The following is a 16,806-nucleotide window of genomic DNA, read 5'->3' on the forward strand; positions in this document are numbered from 1 at the left end:
TCAGTCTGGTCAGTGCTTGGATGGGAGACCGCCGGGGAATCAGGCTTCCTGCACTGAGCAGGGGGTTGTTGTATCCCTTCAAATGAGATTAAGTTTTACCCCCTCCTATCACCTGCTCTGGATGTTTTTTTTTTTTAATTAAGGCGTTATCCTCACAGAATCAGGGCTTCTCTGCTTCACAACTTCAAAGCTTCACAACTTCAAATCTTTGAAGATCATGCCTGAATTGGGGGGGGGGGGAGAAACATTGCGGAGAAGCCCCTATTCTGCGAGGATAACGCATTAATTTAAAAAAAAACATCTGGAGCGGGGGATAGGAGGGGGTAAAACTTAGTCTCATTTGAAGGGATACAACCCCCTACTCAATGCAGGAAGCCTGATTCCCAGGCGGTCGCCCATCCAACTACTGACTGGGCCCGACCCCATTTAGCATCCGATATCAGACAAGCTCGCACAGGAAAACAGCAGGAAAACAGCACAGCGCTCGAGTGTGAACCGAGCTCGCGTATTCGATAAAGCACTGCAACGGGGAAAATGGGTGAGTCTGAATAATCACATTTTAATGCGAGAGCATTTAACCCAACGGGACACCGAATTCATTGCGATGGCAGGCGCAATGTAGATTGGCCCCTGGTTTGCTCCCTGGTCCTGTCTCCTGCTTTGCCTTTTGATTGTGATTTGTTCTTTGGTCCTGATTGCCCTATGACTCCTGGTTCTTGCCTTACCTCAGACTGGCTTACTGTAAAGGAGAAAATATATAATAAAAACAGACAGGTGCAGCAGATAAAATGTATCCATCAGATAAAGCAAATGCCTGCCTAAACAAGGCTTTTGCCACAAGGCAAAAATCACAGAATCATAGAATAGTAGGGTTTGAAGGGGCCTATAAGACCATTGAGTCCAACCCCTTGCTCAGTGCAGGAATCCAAGTCAAAACATCCCTGACAGATGGCAGCCCAGCTTCATCTTGAATGCCTCCAGTGTGGGAGAGCCTGCTACCTCCCTAGGTAATTGGTTCCATTGTTGTATTGCTCTAACAGTCAAGAAGTTTTCCTGACATTCAGCCGAAATCTGGCTTTCTGTAACTTGAGCCCATTATTCTGTGTCCTGCACTCTGGGATGATCGAGAAGAGATCCTGGCCTTCCTCTCTGTGACAACCGTTCAAGTACTTGAAGAACACTATCATACCTCCCCTCAGTCTTCTCTTCAGAAGGCTAAACATGCCCAGTTCTTTCTCTTTTCTTATAGGGCTTTGTTTCCAGTCCCCTGATCATCTTTGTTGCCCTCCTCTGAACCCTCTCCAGTTTGTCTGCATCTTTCTTAAAGTGTGGTGCTCAGAACTGGACACAGTACTCAAGATGAGGCCAGCCAGTGTTGCGTAAAGGGGAACTAGTACGTCACGGGATTTGGAAGCTATACTTCTACTAATGCAGCCCCAAAGAGCATTTGCCTTTTTGCAGCCACATCACACTGTTGGCTCATATTCAGCTTGTGATTGACAACAATTCCAAGATCCTTCTCGCTTATAGTGTTGTTGAACCACGTATCCCCCATCTTGTAACTGTGCATTTGGTTTCTTTTTCCTAAGTGCAGAACTTGGCATTTATCCCTATTAAATTCCATTCTGTTGTTTTAAGCCCAGCACCCCATCCTATCAAGATCGCTTTTGTTTCTGTCTTCTAGAGTATTGGCTATCTTGCCCAATTTTGTGTCATTTGCAAATTTGATAAGCATTCCCTGCACCTCCTCATCCAAGTCATTAATTGTTGTTGAAGAACGTTTCAACAAGAACACTGTGTGAGAGACAAAGAATCCCACAATTTAGATGCACCCCTATAGAAAGCCATTTCTTGTCCCCATCAATCATGCCTCCACCACAGTTGGGATATAGAGAAGGGTCTCTCCATCAGATTTTAGGGCACAGGCAGGCTGGTATGGGAGGAAGCAGTCTCTGAGGTAACCTGGACTTAAGCCATTTAAAGTGCAATTCTACTGACTGTGCCCTTGATGATTGGAAGCCCCCAAACTTGGAGGCTTCTGACATCCAATGCAGGGTGGGAGGAGCGATGGAGGCGATCTTCACCTCCCTGTCCTCCCACCCTGAAGATTTTGCTAGATGGGCTTTTTAGCCCATCTAGTGCTGGCACTTCAGAGGGGGAGGGAAGGAGGCTGACAGAGGCTCAGGATAACTCCTGTCTCCTCCCCTCCCTGCTCACTGGAACACCCTCCTTTCCCCCTCTACGAGGTCAATTTTTGGACCTCAGAGGGTAGATGGCACAATTCTTTCTGTGCTAGCTGCAAGGGGGAGTGGAAGTGGGGTGTCAGATCTCTGACTCACCTGTCTGAGGTGTCTCTGACCTCAAAGAGAGGGAATCTCCAGTATCCTATGGGCATTCAGACAGTGTTTAGGAGCCATAGGATTGCTCCATTAGGATTTTAAAAGTCATCACCAACACTTTGAATTGTGCCCCAAAACAAATTGGTAACCAGTGTGACCCTTGCAGGCGAGGTTTAATATGATTCCAAAACCAAGAAGCCACCAGCATTCCTACTGCAGAATTCTGGACCAAACACAGTTTCTGAAGACTCTTCAACGGCATCCCAATGCAGGGTGCATTGCAATAATCCAATCTAGATATAATTATGGTATGTGTCACCATGGCCATGCCTGACCTTGTTAGAAACAGATTCAGCTGGAACACCAGCCTACGCTGGGCAAAGGCACTCCTGGCTACAGCAGCCACCTAAGCATCCAGGTGCAATCCGGAGTCCACAAGCACCCCTAACCTGTACCCCATCCTAAACAAGCTGAATTCCTATTACAGAGTACTAGAGGCTGATTTTGGAAAAATGGAAAGACTGAACTGGTCCTAATTAGGGCTGTTCACGGACTTCCCACTTTGCTTCAGATGCCACTTCGGCCCTCCGAATCAGCCCTGCTTCAACTCGGACCAATTCGGGGGCCCTCCTCTTTGACTCAGTTCCGGATCCAAAGTGAGATTTGGATCTCCAGATCCCTTGGTTTGGGCATTTTCCCATTGATGTGCATGGGAAAACACAAATGGCCATAACTTTTTCAGTTTTCAGGATAAATACATGAAACTTGGGCAGGGGGTGGGGGGGGGGCTCTCTGCCAACATGGAGGGGATCCCACCTGCCAAGTTTTGGACAATTTGGCCCAGAACTTTTTGTACTAGGTGCATCTGAAATTCGCTTTTTCCACAGAAACTCTCAAAGCAAAGAGCTCTGCCTCTCAGCCCTGCTCTGCCGGCTCCTGCTGCCTGCTCAGCTGTCAAAGACCGCTAGCCGTCTCCTGCTCATGAGGAGGAAACAGCGAGCAAGCAGCGGGGGAGTGCACCATGCTTTCTCCTCCTGCTGCCTGGGCAGTTCACAGTGCTTTTTGCATATAAATCTATGTGCACAAATAGACTTATACACAAAAAGTGCTGTGAATCGCCAATATACTCAAGATTCACAGCGTTTTTTGTGTATACAGTCAGGGCCAGAAATATTGGAACAAGGATAACTGTTTTGTCATTTGGCCTCTGTACACCACCACATTGAAGTTGAAAGAAAACACACCCAGATGGGAGCGAAGTCAGGACTGTCAGCTGTAATTCAAGGGGTTTGGCAAATGTGGGGCACTAACCATTCAGGAAGGACAGCCAGTGGCATACACACACCCATCGTTGGTGGCTCATAAGTAATGGAACGAATGGCTGACAAGCAGCTGCATGGCCAGGTGTGGCCTGTTTCCTGGGTACCCCATGACCAATCAAGCAGATAAAAGGCCTGGAGGTGGTTCTGAGTGTTACATTTGCATTTGCTAGCTGTTCACTGGAACTCCTAACATGAGGTCCAAAGAGGTGTCCATGCGAGTGAAGGAGGCCATCATTAGGCTGAGGAAACAAAATAAACCCATCAGCGAGAGAGAGCAAAAACAATGGGAGTGGCCAATACTACAGTTTGGAACATCCTGAAAAAGAAGAAATTAACTGGCAAGCTCAGCAACAGCAAAAGGCCTGGGAGACCACGGAAGACAACTAAAGTGGATGACCACAGAATTCTGCTCATGGTGAAGAGGAACCCTTTCACAACATCTAGCCAGGTCAAGAACGCTCTTGCGGAGGGAGGTATGTCATTGTCAACATCTACAGTCAAGAGATGGCTTTATGAATGTAAATACAGAGGCTTCACAACAAAGTGCAAACCACTGGTAACACTCAAGAACAGACAGGCCAGATTAGCCTTTGCCAGCAAACGCCTAAAAAAGCCTGTCCAGTCCTGGAATAAGATTCTTTGGACTGATGAGATCAAGATTAACTTGTACCAGAATGATGGGAAGAGAAAAGTATGGAGAAGGAAAGGAACAGCTCATGACCCAAAGCATACCACATCATCTGTCAAACATGGTGGAGGCAGTGTTATGGCATGGGCATGTATGGCTGCCAATGGAACCAGGTCACTGGTGTTTACTGATGACCTGACTGCTGATCAAAGCAGCAGGATGAATTCTGAAGTGTATAGGGCTACACTTTCTGCTCAGATTCAGCTGAATGCTGCCAACTGGTAGGACGCCGCTTCATATTGCAGGTGGATAATGACCCAAAACATACAGCAAAAGCTACCCAAGAGTTTCTCAAGGCAAAGAAGTGGGATGTTCTTCAATGGCCAAATCAGTCACCTGATCTCACCCCAATAGAGCACACTTTTCACTTACTGAAGACAAGACTGAAGGCAGAAAGACCCACAAACAAGCAGCAGCTGAAGGCAGCTGCAGTAAAGGCCTGGCAAAGCATCTTGAGGGAGGAAACTCAGCATTTGGTCATGTCCATGGGTTCCAGACTTCAGGCAGTCACTGACTGCAAAGGATTTTCATCCAGGTATTAAAGGCGACCCTTAAGTTTGAAGTGATGTTGGTTTGTTCCATTACTTATGAGCCACTAACAATGGGTGTGTGTGTATGCCACTGGCTGTACTTCCTGAATGGTTAGTGCCCCACTTCTGTCAAACCCCTTGAATTACAGCTGAAAGTCCTGACTTCGCTCCCATCTGGGTGTGTTTCCTTTCAACTTCAGTGTGGTGGTGTACAGAGGCCAACTGCCAAAACAGTTAACCTTGTTCCAATATTTCTGGCCCTGACTGTAAGTCTATGTGCACATAGACTTCCAATCACCATTAAAAAAAAAAAACATAACGATTGCAGCGGAGGTGGAGGGACCAGCGAGCAGAGCAGGAGCTGGGAGGTGGTGGTTGTCCAGAGAACCCAGATGGGGGTGGGCTCTCACATCCCTAAGTAACACCACCAGAATGATCTCTGTCTCTGAAACACAGCCGTTTTTCTCCAGCTTTTCAGTCTTCCCCCCTCATCCACCACTGTCAGTGACTGGAGATTGCTGGGTTATGTTCACCCCTGATTTGCCAACTAGAGTTTCCATTCGCCAAAGATCCCTCCTTCCTCCTCCTCCCTTCCCCCCTCCCTCCTCCTCAACCCCCCGCTGAACTTTCTCAAGCTGAAAGTTTTGGCATCAGGCTGCCTGGGTTGCTCAGAACAAATCACCGAGTTGGACGAGGCGCTTCGTATACAAGCCGCTGCTCTGTGTCTCCTTGCTATTCCACTCTGCCTTGTATCACGTGGAGGCACCTCTGAAGCAGCCCACTTTGACTCGTTATTCGGGCTTCAGACCGAAGCGGTGCACAGCCCTACCCCTAATATAGATCACTTATCTTGTGACCTTTTGACCCTTGTAGCTAATGGGAAAGTGACCTATATGAAAAGGGAGAAATAAGTTTGAAAATGTTTGGCAGAGCTTTCTTGATCTCTTTGGGGATTGAGAAGGTGTGTGGGACCTCTGCCTGGGGTCGCTGATGGAGAATCTCACATTCCTTTCCCCCTCCTTTTTATCATCATCATTTTATTTGTCCTTCTCTCTTTCACCTCTACTTTCCTATGCATTTGTTAATTTAGTAACTGTGGCTTATTTATCCATGAGCATCCTGGGGATGAGACTTTGGGAGGTCTAACTTCAGGTTGGATGGGTTGGGTAAGGGAAGGGTTAAAAACTCAGTCTCAATCAAATGTTTTGGAATGCAAGTTCTTTTATTGTACTGTTATATTTCAAAATAGAGCCTCGTGTGGTGCAGAGTGGTAGGCAGCTGTATAGCAACCGAAGCTCTCCCCACGACCTGAGTTTGATCCCAGAGGAAGCTGTGTCTTGGGTAGCCGGCTTAGGTCGACTCAACCTTCCATCCTTCCAAGGTCGGTAAAATGAGGACCCAGCTTGCTGGGGGAAAGGTAGTCACGACTGGGGAAGGCAATGGCAAACCACCCCGCTACAGTCTGCCACAAAAACGCTAGCGTTAAGTGGCGTCCCTCTAGGGGTCAGTAATGACCCAGTGCTTGCACAGGAGGAACCTTTCCTTTCTTATATTTCAAAATAGATAACAAAATAGATAACAAAAATGGAAATAAAAAGGTCAAGGTATATTTATTTATTTAAATTTATAGCTTGCTCTTCACCCTATGGTGCCATGGCAGGGTCCATACATATCAATAAAAATATAAAACAATGTAAAGCCACTATTAAAAACTCAGTCCAAAAGACCACTTCACATCAAGGGAAAACAACATGATCTCATATCATTCATCCACTTTCAAAAGTCTGGGTAAAGAGGTACATCTTAACTTGCCAACAAAATGCAATGAAAGTGCCAGACATACCTTAGAGAGAATTGCACAGCTTTGGGGGCAACACAGAGAAGGCCCTTTCATGTGCCACCACCCCATAAATTGCTGAGGGTATTACTAACAAGACCTCTCTTGCTGATCCTAGCACCCAGACTGGTCTATAAAGAGTTATTGTTTTAGGGTTATTTGAGGTTGTCTAACCCTCAAACAACCTCTGCTGCCTCGGTTTGCACAATACAACAACCCACGGCAATTTAGGTTCCTGTGGGCACCATGCAAAAATGGTGCCCGCTGGCATCTAGCATGATGCAAGAGCCCCCGGCAGGTACATTAACCCATGGTGGGCTGTTGTATCATGTGAACTAGTCCAGTACCTCCACCTTGTCTGGTTTTAATTTCAGTTCATTGGTCAATATCCCACTCATTACCGCTTCCAGAGAGCTGTCAAGCATCTGAACTGCCTCTCCTGATTCAGATGGAACAGAAAGACTGGGTTTGCATGATCACCATAGCTCACCGTGGCTTATGGCACATACTGGTGGCCATTTTGAATATTCAACCCCCAGTTGGGGGTTGCGTCCAAACCCAGGTGGCAGGGGTTGTTTCAGGGTTAAATAACCCTCAGATAACCCATGTTCTGCTGTAGGGTTATTTGAGGATGGTTTAACCCTCAAACAACTCCTGCTGCCTGGGATAAGATGACACGGAACATGGAACATCCCCGTCATGGGCTAAATATTCAAAATAGCCACCAGCATGCCCCACAACCCACTGTGGCTTAAATAAACTACAGTGGGCTGCAGTGATTGTATGAACCAGCCTATAGAGTTGGGAGTCATTGCCATACTGATGGCACCTCACTCCAAATCTCCGGACGACACCTCCCAATGGTTTCATATATATATTGGATAGCATGGATGCCCACGGTGCTGAGCTGTAGCTCCATTGCTACCTTCTATGTTTAGACAAAACAGACGGATAGAGACATGGCCTACACTGTTCCTATGGAGAGGAAACACCCTAGTTGGCGTGCAGTATCAGACACTATGTTTAGATTATCAGAATATTTTAATCCAGTTGAAGTTGCTCAAAGAAAATGTTAAAACAATGGTAATCCATTGAAAATTGAAGTGTTCTATATATGACAAATTGATGCTACGGTATTGATACCGATACATGTGCCAAATAATTGGCATCTGCCAATACTACTTCTTACATTCCGATGGTTCCTCCTAGGTAGCGGAGTAGGTTTTCCATGCAGTTGATAGTGTATTTATACATTCAAAATTACTTAACGCAGATCAGTTACTTCAACCCCATTTCATAATCACAATCAGGGTGGTAAAATTTCACCCCAGGCGTGCTTATGGGTGCATACCTAGTGCAGATCGGTCACTCTGTATTGGGGACCTCCAACTGCTGTCATACATACTGTCACGGCGGGCGCTTGTGTGTGTTTCAACCGTGTCGGTCCTTAAGTAAATACACATACGTGGTGTCGGGATTCTAATACTCATTGATTGTGAGTACGGAACAGGATGGCATTAGTCACTCCAGTCCGGTTTAACACGGAATCCGAGGGAATGATTTCATGCGTGACGCGGGGATTCTAATCCGAATTAGCGATTGTTGAGAGAGGTCGCCTAGGGGCGGCGGGGTTCCTGATTTGACCCTAGCGACGAGGCACATTGCTTTGAGCGGGGGTGGGGCATGCACCAGAACACTGCCCAGGGGAGCGTGTGCTTGTGCGAGGGCTGCCTGCAGAAGGCGGCGGCGGTCTTCGACTTCTCCCTTGTCACCCAGAGCTTCTTGCTGCCGCCACCCGAGCGAGGGGAAACCTGCCCTGCGCCGCCGCCGCCGCCTGGGGCGCTTCGGCTTTGGCCTGGCTGCGGGCTGATGCTGGTTGGCGACGGGGGGACACGTGAGGGAGAAGGAAGCGGAGGAGGTGGCGGCGGGGGGAGCGGCGGCAACTGGAGTTCCCCCGACGACTGGAGGTGGCGGCGGCCGCAATAAGCAGCAAGCGGCGCGCGGGAGTTGTTCGCGGCAGCGGGCGGCGGCGGCGGCGGCTCCTCCTCCTCCTGCCCCTTTTGCGGAGTCCCTCCGCATTAGAGCCCAGCCCCCGCCGCTCCGCTCGCTCCTCCTTATTGACAAATACACAAAGGGCCGCGCCGGGCTGGAGACGCGTCTGGAGCCGGCATGGGAGACAAGAAGAGCCCCACAAGGTGAGGGAGGAAGGAAGGAAGGAAGGAAGGAGGGAGGGGGGGACGGCAGGCGGGCAGGCAGGCGAGAAGGAAGCGGCCGCCGCAGACGGGCCGGCGTTGCGGGGGCGCGGCGGCGCCGCTGAGGGGGCTCCTTCTTCTTGCCCTCGCTCCCTCCTCCGCTGCCGAAGCCTTTGGCGCCCCCCGACGTAGCAGAAGCGATGGCGGTGAGGAGAAGGTGGAGGGGAGGACGAGGTAGTTGGTGATAAGCGGCGGCGGCCGGGGCGAAGTCAGGCCCTGAGGGAAGGGTGCGAGAGAGAAAGACGGAGCGCGCGCGCGAGCGAGCGCGGCGATGGCTTGTTTGGTGTCTTAAACCGCCCTGTGTCTTCCCCCTCTTTCCCCTCGTCCCTCCCCCCGCCCCCCTCTCCCTCCTCGCTTTTCGGGGGTAGGCCGAAGCGGCAGCCGAAACCCTCCTCAGACGAGGGCTATTGGGACTGCAGCGTGTGCACCTTCCGGAACAGCGCCGAGGCCTTCAAGTGCATGATGTGCGATGTGAGGAAGGGCACCTCCACCCGGTGAGTGAGCGGCCAAGAGGCCTGGACTGGCACCCGCATCCCCAAAGGCAACGCGGGGTGGGAGCTGGTGGGGTGGAGCGTGGGGAGAGCTGCGCTGGCCGAGGAAAGGCGGCCGGGCACGACCGCTAGGAAGGAGGAGAGCAGAGCTGGCGGCTGCCACCATCATAGCCACCAGGGCAGGCTGACCATTTATTGTCCTCCTCCCTTCTCTGGAGAGGGTGACAGTAGGGAGTGGATGTGCTGCAGGGAGCACTTCTCCGACTGTTCTTCTTCGCCTTCTTCCCGTTCCCCCAGTAAACATTCCCCCCCAGCTGAGAGTTTCTTTTCCATGCACTTAAAAATACATTCTCTGCTGGCCTCTGTACCTGTGTGGTTCAGATTTCCAGTTGCTTGGGCTAGAAAAGGAAGGAAAATAAGCTTTCTTCCTCAGCATTAAAAAAAAAAATTGGCTTTGCTTTGCTGTGATTGCACACACAGTACAGATGTCTAAAGTATTTGCTGTTTGTTTTGTTTTTAACCCTGTTCATAGGATATAATATTCCCTGTGTTTTGGAGTGCTTAAACCGGCTTCCTCCAACCTGGTGCCTGCCAGATGTATTGGAATGCAGCTCACATCACCCTCAGCAATTAGGCATGCTGGGATGATGGGAACTGTAGTCCAGCACATCTGAAGGGCACCCAGTTGGAGAAGGCTAGCTTAAGCTGGTGATCAATTGCACAAATTGTGAGAAAAGATTTCCATCATCTGTTGAAGAAAGGACAAAAATGGGCCAGGCTTTTAATTTTATTTTTGAAGTAACTGACTCCCTGTGTATGCCCCAGTGTGGTCTCAATTAGTTCATTTAAAGGGTGATTTTTAATTTTTTTTACAGTGATGCAATATAAATAGCAATAATAAAAACTAATAAAATACTACAGTGAGGGGTCAGCAAAGAGTCTCTTGAATATGTTTTATATTATCATTGCTAACATTTTGTTAAGTCAAGACCACTGTTATCTATCACCTTCCCTTTCACAGTTATGATCTTACCAGTAAAATGTCCAGCATTATGACAGGTGGGGTGCATAGGGGGAGGTAGGAAGGACAGACCCCTGGGCGGTATCTGTCAGTGAAGGCTGGGGACTAGTGGCTGTTGAGGTGATTATTTGGTGAAAACCTCAAGCTACTGTTGTGGGATATTCACAGGTAGAGGAAAAAAACATGATTACTGATAACTTTGCGTGTGTGTGTGTGTATGGTGGTGGTAGAGGCAAGAGGTGTCTCAGCTGGCATGTTGCTGACTGAGTAGCAATTCCTGGCATGGGCTGTTGATGTCAACAGGGGCTGCTAGCCATTCAGAAACTGTGCACTTGCACAGTTCTAAGAAGCTCCCTACTTCCACACTTGCCTCCCAATGGTTATCTATAAGGTCTGTGAACTTCAAATATATATATTCTTCCCTTAGAGAGCAATCCTGTGGCCGCTAGACACAGTCTAGAGACACATAGGATATGCTCATTTCCGGGAACCGACCTCAGAGCCTGCGCTGTGAGGTTGGTTTCTGGAAAACTGACCACCCCCCTCATCCACGCTGCCTCTGAGGCAGTGTGGAGAAGCCCTGTTCTCCACGCTCGCAAGAGGAGCGCGCAGTGACTGAAAAGGGGCGGGGCTGGGGGGCATTCCAGGGCAGGCTGAGCAGAGCTGCGCGTGCGACACATCCAGTGTGTTGTATGGCAGTTTCCTCTCCCGGTCGCCCCCCCCCCCCCCCCGGCCGCTAGACAGCTGAAAACGGCTGTCTAGCGAAAAATAGCAAGTCAGGAGAGGCGTGGAGGGAATGACACCCCTGTGCCTCCCCTGCCTTGCTTCGGATAGGCGGTTGCCTCCAAGGTCACAGGCAGCTGCCTATCTAGTAAGGATTGTGCCCTTAGTCTCACTTCCCACATTCCACTCTTACCTTTGAACAGTTACTGGCAAAGCTGTGCTTTCCCCTACCATTTTAATCATCCTCCATTAGGGGTGGATGATTCCTACCAGATGACCAGCTCACCAGCTATTTCTCAGACTGGGCCATGCAGAGTTATAGGCCAGATTTTGCTCTCAGTCCAGTGGTATCTGTAGAGCCATATCCTGATTTCTGTTTCTTGGTCTCAACAAAATGTGTCACAATGTTGGGAGCAGGCTTCTTTAATAGTAGGAGATGTGAGTGTTTTTTTAACCACCAGCAATGTTTTCTGACTTTTTACAGTTAATGCAAGGCATTTATAATATATCTGTTATATATTAGATACATTTCAGTGCATGGAAAATTCTGTATGATGAACAAACAGAAGTCTGTTGTGCACCAGCATCAGAGGAAAAAAATGCTGAGGTACTGAATTATACTTAGAGTCCAGTCTTGGAACATGTGCATGCATTATTTAATATTGATTTACCTAAGACATTTATATGCTACTTTTCTTTTGCACAAAGTGGCTTGCAGAACAAATAAAACATAATTTAAAAGCAATAATAAACATGATGTAAAACAATACTCTAAAAATAGAAATTAACAGCCAAATGCCAACTGAAACAACTGAAATACCTGTTTCAGTTGGCATTTGTAAAGCTTGCAAAGGTTATAGAAGGCAGAGAAGGAAGGCCTCCTAATATCAATAGGGATAGCAATTCCTAGCCTCAGGGCCACTGTGGTAAGGCCCTTCTCCTGACAGCTACTCTTCTTTATGGGGTGAAGGGGCTGGTTTGCATGATCATGCTGAGGGAAATACTTCATGTTGGCTTATTTCCCCCTCTGTATGCTGCTCAGATTTGCCTAATTACCCTCGCTGGCACCACTTGCTGTCTTGTCTGAACCTGGGCAGCATATGGCTTGTTTGAGGGGGCAGCAACCCTGAAATAACCCAACAACAGCCAATGGGTTGTTTGAGGGTTGCTGCCCCCTCAAACAAGCCATGCTACTTGGGCTCGGATGACACGGCAAGCCGTGACAGTGAGGGTAATTAGGCAAATCTGGCTGGCATGCGACTGGCATGTGCAGCGGGGGAAACAAGACGTGGTGCGATCATGCGAACTGGGTCACATGAAACAGGGCCTGACCTGTCAAGTGCTGGTGGCACAGGGGTTGAATACAGAAAGGGAGTCTCTCTTGGTCTTAGGTCACCAAGGTCTTTAAAGGTAAGCATCATCACCTTGAATTGGGTCAGGAAACAAACATATTGGCAGCCAGTATAGTCACTCTAATTCTGCTTGAATATACTCACACCTTCTGATGCTCAGTAGGAGGCAGATGGTAGTATTCTGTGCCAGCTGCTAAATAATCTTCAAGGTAATCCCAATGTAGAGCACATTACAGTAGTCAATCCTAGAGGTCACAGAAGCATGGATCATCATACTCATGTCCCCATTGACCAAGAGACTAGGTCTGTGAAGATGATAAACAATACTCCAGGTAACTGCCATTATCTGCTTATCAAGGCAGGATTGAGAAGCACCTCTAGGCTCTGAGCCTGTTCTGATAGGGATATTTCAGCTCCAACACAGACATACTAACACCTTCCAGAGACTAGGGAATCTTTGCCAGTGTCACCTCTGTCTTGTCTGGGTTAGCTTTAGCCTGTTTCACTCCATTCACTTGACCACAGTATCTAGCCATCTGTTTAAGACAGAGATTGCAGCCTCTGGGTGCTTATTTAAAGAAATCTAGAACTGGGCAATGACACTCGGCCCCAAAGTATAGATGATCTGTTTTATGAAACAGCATCAGTGGCAACATTTTGAGCACTATAAAACACCCACCTGTTCCTAAACGGCTGAACTGGTATTCCCAATGAGCCAGATTGAAAAGGTCATGGGAGAATTACATATGCATGAGTGGAACATATGTGTGTATGCTGAGTTGCAGATTTACATCGTGATCCCATGGAGTTTAATGGCTCTTACATTCTAGTAAGCAGGCATATATCTTCACCTCCTTATCAGTAGTTACCTAAATAATTTAGGGAGCAATCCTATGCCCCCTAGACAGAGTCTGGGGGACATAGGATTTTTTGGTTTCCTGGCTCCGTGCTCCTCATAGCCAGTGCGGAGAGAACCACACCAGCTGCCTCTCTGTGCTCGGGTGCAGAGATGGGGAGAATGGGGCATTCCTGGGGGAGGGGAGGAGACTGGAGCAGCATTCCTACGATCTTTCCTATCGCTGCCCCAGCCTCCTTCCCTCCCCAAAGCCTCCACTAGATGGGCAAAATCACCCATCTAAAATGAAGAGCTGGAGGTGCAAGGTGCCTCCCTCACTGCATAGGATACTCGTAAGCCTCTGAGTTCGGAGGCTTGTGAGTACCTAGGGCACAACCCATAAGACTCCGCTCTTAGAGTATAAGTAAGTTTTACAGGTTTCAGTTCTATTTTTTCTTTTACTCCATTTCACTTTAGTCTATACTGAGGATCCCATGAAACTGAAAGTTTATTAAATTCAGTAGAGTGGAGATTTAGCAAAATAATTTAGGATGATGTTTCCATAATCTTTTAATATTGCTAATGCTATATGCCTTATTTATTTGTCAGTATGGCTGGCTGGGGAATGCTAGGAATTGTAGCACTTGTTTTCTGTCTAAACATGCGTAGAATTTTATTTATTGCGACATGCATTTTCAGTAAAAATTCATTGAGTCAGATGTTTATAACCTCTATTACTTCTTGGTTTGCCTGTGCTTAATATTTTCCACCATTCTCATAGCTGGCACTTCACCATGCTAAATAAATACATAAATTAAGCAGATTTGGCCTAGGCTATTTTTCCTGGTTGTTGGAACCCTGCCTGATGTTCTCTGGTAGTTCCTTCTTGTCTCCAGTACTATTAAGCTGCATAACAAAGGGTTTACTTTCTACCCAGAATGTTCTTGAACATACTAAAATATTTGAATGTGACAGGTTTTGAAGAACTGCCTTGCTGGATTAGATAAAGATCTGTCTAGTTCACCATGCTGTTTCTAACAGCAGCCAGCCAGATGTCTCTGAAAGCTTATAAGCAGGGTATTAAGTTATGATAATCTCTCTTAGTTTTGTCTCAAGTATCTGATAATCAGAGGCATACTGCCACTGACCAAGAAGGTTCCATTTATTTATGGCTAACAGCCATTAATACACCAATTCTAAAGTAACATTTCTCTCCCTTTTTATGTAATATGTAAGATATTACATATTTTGTAATAATTAATTTCATACTGAATTCTGTATGGTGTGAAGAACATAATACTATATTTTACAAACTGTAGATATAATTTCACTGTGTATATATGTTCTCAAATAGGTATAGGTATAAGTAAATCTTGCTGTTATGGCCCTAGTGAAAGAGATGCAAAATGCCTGGCATGGATATCTGTGTGTTCTGGTTGCACATGTTTTAGGAGTTCTAAGAGATCATGGAGTCCCATCCCTTCTAGCCCTTTATGAAGAGGGAGGACTCCGTGCAAGCCCACCTTTGTACTGCCAGTCATATGGGTGACGGGGGAAGGTGGGACTCTACAAGAGCTGCTGCACTTGGGATATCTGGGAGATAATCTATTTTGTGCCCCACGTAGGTTAAGAGTATTTTACAAAATACAAGTTAAAAAATACAGTATCTGGGGTCAGAATCAGGAGATAAAACTGGTTATTTTATAGACAGTTGCTTCAGAAATTAATGAAAATGAAGATTTGTATCTGACAATGATACTCATTTTACTCTTTGAATCACTTTACAGAGAGGGATAAAGTGAAACATGTAGGTTTTGCAGTATTAGAGTTCTGAGAATGTATCAAATTGTGATAAGCCATTGTTTCTATAGCTGTAGCCTACAGTAGAATTCTAACAATATCAACAGTCTCAATTTAAAATATACATTTTGGTATATAGAATTTTATATATATGTTTGTTATATGGAATTTCAGTAAATTCAAGATTTAGGGATGGGCTTAGTAAATATAGGAATGGACAAGTATATTCATGATCCTTTCATAAAATTGAAAGGAGTAACTTCAAAAACAAGCAAAACATTTAAAAGCCTTGCTGCTATTACATACGAGAACATCTGATTTTGTACCTATCTTGGTCACCTGCATACATATTCAGGCAATTATTCTGTAGCCATGCACAGCTCTAGAATGAATCTATATAGAATTGTAATATCAGGTCTTTAGCAGCTATGTTGACAGTCTTTTCTAAATTTACACTTGAAGGACATTATATACTATCCATTCAAATCAGACTAAGTGTAAATAGATTTGCAGGACTGAAACCAAATTTGGGGTTTGAATGTGAGATCGGTATTTCATAAAACGTAACAGCCAGGTGATACAATGGATACATTCCCTTGCTGTTATGCATTTGAGGATAAATGCTTTCTGTGTGGAAGTGATAGCCCGAGATGGTTCCCAAAGGGCACTGCTTTGCATTGTAAAACAACTGCCAAATATTGCACTATGCTGCATGGCAAACTGTGAAACCTTCAGTGCTGAGAAATGCTAGTAATTGTGTCCTCAGAAATAAGCAGTTTCAATTTATTATGTATTTATTAATATATATGTGTTTGCTAATTATGAGTCTGTATGTTTATTCCATTTGTTCTGGATAGTAGACAGACACGAATATGGATAAAATTTACTGAACAATATTGTAAAATAAAAATGAAATTTTAGAGTGGCTGTACTTTATAAAGTAAAAATATTTGTAAGAATATTGGAACTCTGCTTGCTCCAATATGAAATTTAATAACAAATAATTTTTCAATTAATATAAATCAAGGTTATATTTTCACAAAATATATCTGTGTGCAGCACTATTATATATTTATTTATTTCTTCATTTATTTATATCCCACTGTTCAGCTGAAAAGGCTCCTAGAGCAGCTTACATAGAATCAATAAAAGAAGCCAATTCCTGCCTATAGGTTTACAGTCTAAAATAAAGGATGCAAAAGGAAAAACAGATGGGGAGGGAAAAGAAAGAAAGAAAAGCAAATTCAGGCACCAATTCTTAAAGCTAAACAGAAATTCTTATAATGACCATCTAGACTAGAAACCGTTCAGGGAGAGGAGGAGTCTGATGGAGCCAGTCTTTCATTAGAGCTGATGAAATAGCCCTTCTTCCCATCTCCCTTTGCTGCAGTCTGATGGATACCTAGTGACAGTTGAGGAAGAAGCCCAGTGGCGTTAGAACATCTTTAGCTGTCCCTGCATGTAGGCTTCATGGGGGCATCTGTTGAGAACAGGATGCTGGACTTCATAGACTATTGGTCTGATCTTGCAGAGCTCTTTTTATGTCCCTAAAAGACATGGGAGTTATTTAAAGATTTAAACAAGTGCCTTTTATTCTTATGTAACAATGTTTATAC

At 46.0% G+C, this 16,806-nt stretch overlaps 2 protein-coding genes across 10 annotated transcripts in view; one reads left to right on the forward strand and one right to left on the reverse strand.

Annotated features, from left to right (window-relative positions):
• Window positions 1–8,600: 8,600 nt before the first annotated feature.
• YAF2 (YY1 associated factor 2) overlaps window positions 8,601–16,806 on the forward strand; it is a 37,349-nt gene continuing 29,143 nt past the window's right edge. For 2 of the 4 annotated variants that reach the window (XM_084810702.1, XM_084810704.1), the window contains exons 1-3: window positions 8,601–8,911; window positions 9,337–9,462; window positions 11,727–11,810. In XM_084810702.1, coding sequence (XP_084666828.1) covers window positions 8,886–8,911; window positions 9,337–9,462; window positions 11,727–11,810 — 236 coding nt within the window. In that variant the 5' untranslated portion in view covers window positions 8,601–8,885. Of the gene's footprint in view, window positions 8,912–8,966; window positions 9,115–9,336; window positions 9,463–11,726; window positions 11,811–16,806 lie in introns of those variants that run through there. The other 2 variants (XM_084810705.1, XM_084810703.1) reach the window with 2 other exon arrangements.
• The window catches only part of LOC146339984 (uncharacterized), a 36,191-nt gene continuing 34,455 nt past the window's right edge, over window positions 15,071–16,806 (reverse strand). The window contains exon 4 of one of the 6 annotated variants that reach the window (XR_014784427.1): window positions 15,071–16,737. Coding sequence is in view for 1 of the 6 variants with exons in the window: in XM_084810707.1 (XP_084666833.1) it covers window positions 16,695–16,737 (43 nt within the window). In the remaining 5 variants the exon portion in view is untranslated. The remainder of the gene's footprint in view (window positions 16,738–16,806) is intronic. The other 5 variants (XR_014784424.1, XR_014784423.1, XR_014784425.1 and 2 more) reach the window with 5 other exon arrangements.

Source organism: Heloderma suspectum, chromosome 7 (assembly GCF_057233095.1).
Source record: "Heloderma suspectum isolate Gila_16-S chromosome 7, 16-S_ref, whole genome shotgun sequence".
Classification (NCBI taxonomy): Eukaryota; Metazoa; Chordata; class Lepidosauria; order Squamata; family Helodermatidae; genus Heloderma; species Heloderma suspectum.